This window comes from Myotis brandtii, unplaced genomic scaffold (assembly GCF_000412655.1).
Source record: "Myotis brandtii unplaced genomic scaffold, ASM41265v1 scaffold2325, whole genome shotgun sequence".
NCBI lineage: Eukaryota > Metazoa > Chordata > Mammalia > Chiroptera > Vespertilionidae > Myotis > Myotis brandtii.
The window spans coordinates 31,283-31,829 of record NW_005358747.1 but is presented as its reverse complement, the minus strand read 5'-3'; the positions used below and the strand labels follow the sequence as shown (position 1 = coordinate 31,829).

Here is a 547-nt window from a genome sequence, read left to right as displayed (position 1 = left end):
GGGTCGGGCGTCGCCCTGAACTCGGGCTCGGGGACCAGGCGGCCTTACCCCTGCGGCGCCTGTGAGCGGAGCTTCCGGTGCTCCTCAGACGCCGTCAAACACCAGAGCATCCACTGCGGGGAGAAGCCCTACGCGTGTGGCGACTGCGGGAAAGCCTTCATCCACAGCTCGCACGTGGTCCGGCACCAGCGGGTGCACAGCGGGGAGCGGCCCTATGCGTGCAAGGAGTGCGGCAAGGCCTTCAGCCAGAGCTTCAACCTCGTCCGGCACCAGCGAGTTCACACCGGAGAGAGGCCCTACCAGTGCGCCGAGTGCGGCCGGACCTTCAGCCAGAGGTCGGACGCCGAGAAGCACCGGAGAATCCACACGGGGGAGCGGCTGTACGAGTGCGGGGCCTGCGGGAAGGCCTTCGTCCATGGTTCCAACGCCGCCCGGCACCGGCGGACTCACCACGGGGAGAGCCCCTACGCCTGCAGGGAGTGCGGCCAGGCCTTCAGCCAGAGCTCCAACCTCATCCAGCACCAGCGGGTGCACACGGAGAAGCCCT

The 547-nt window shown here is 68.7% G+C and overlaps 1 protein-coding gene across 1 annotated transcript in view; it reads left to right on the top strand.

Moving 5' to 3' along the window:
- The window catches only part of LOC102248423 (zinc finger protein 41 homolog), a 15,148-nt gene that overhangs the window by 13,732 nt on the left and 869 nt on the right, over positions 1-547 (top strand). The window contains exon 5 of the mRNA XM_014539982.1: positions 89-545. Coding sequence (XP_014395468.1) covers positions 89-545 — 457 coding nt within the window. The remainder of the gene's footprint in view (positions 1-88; positions 546-547) is intronic.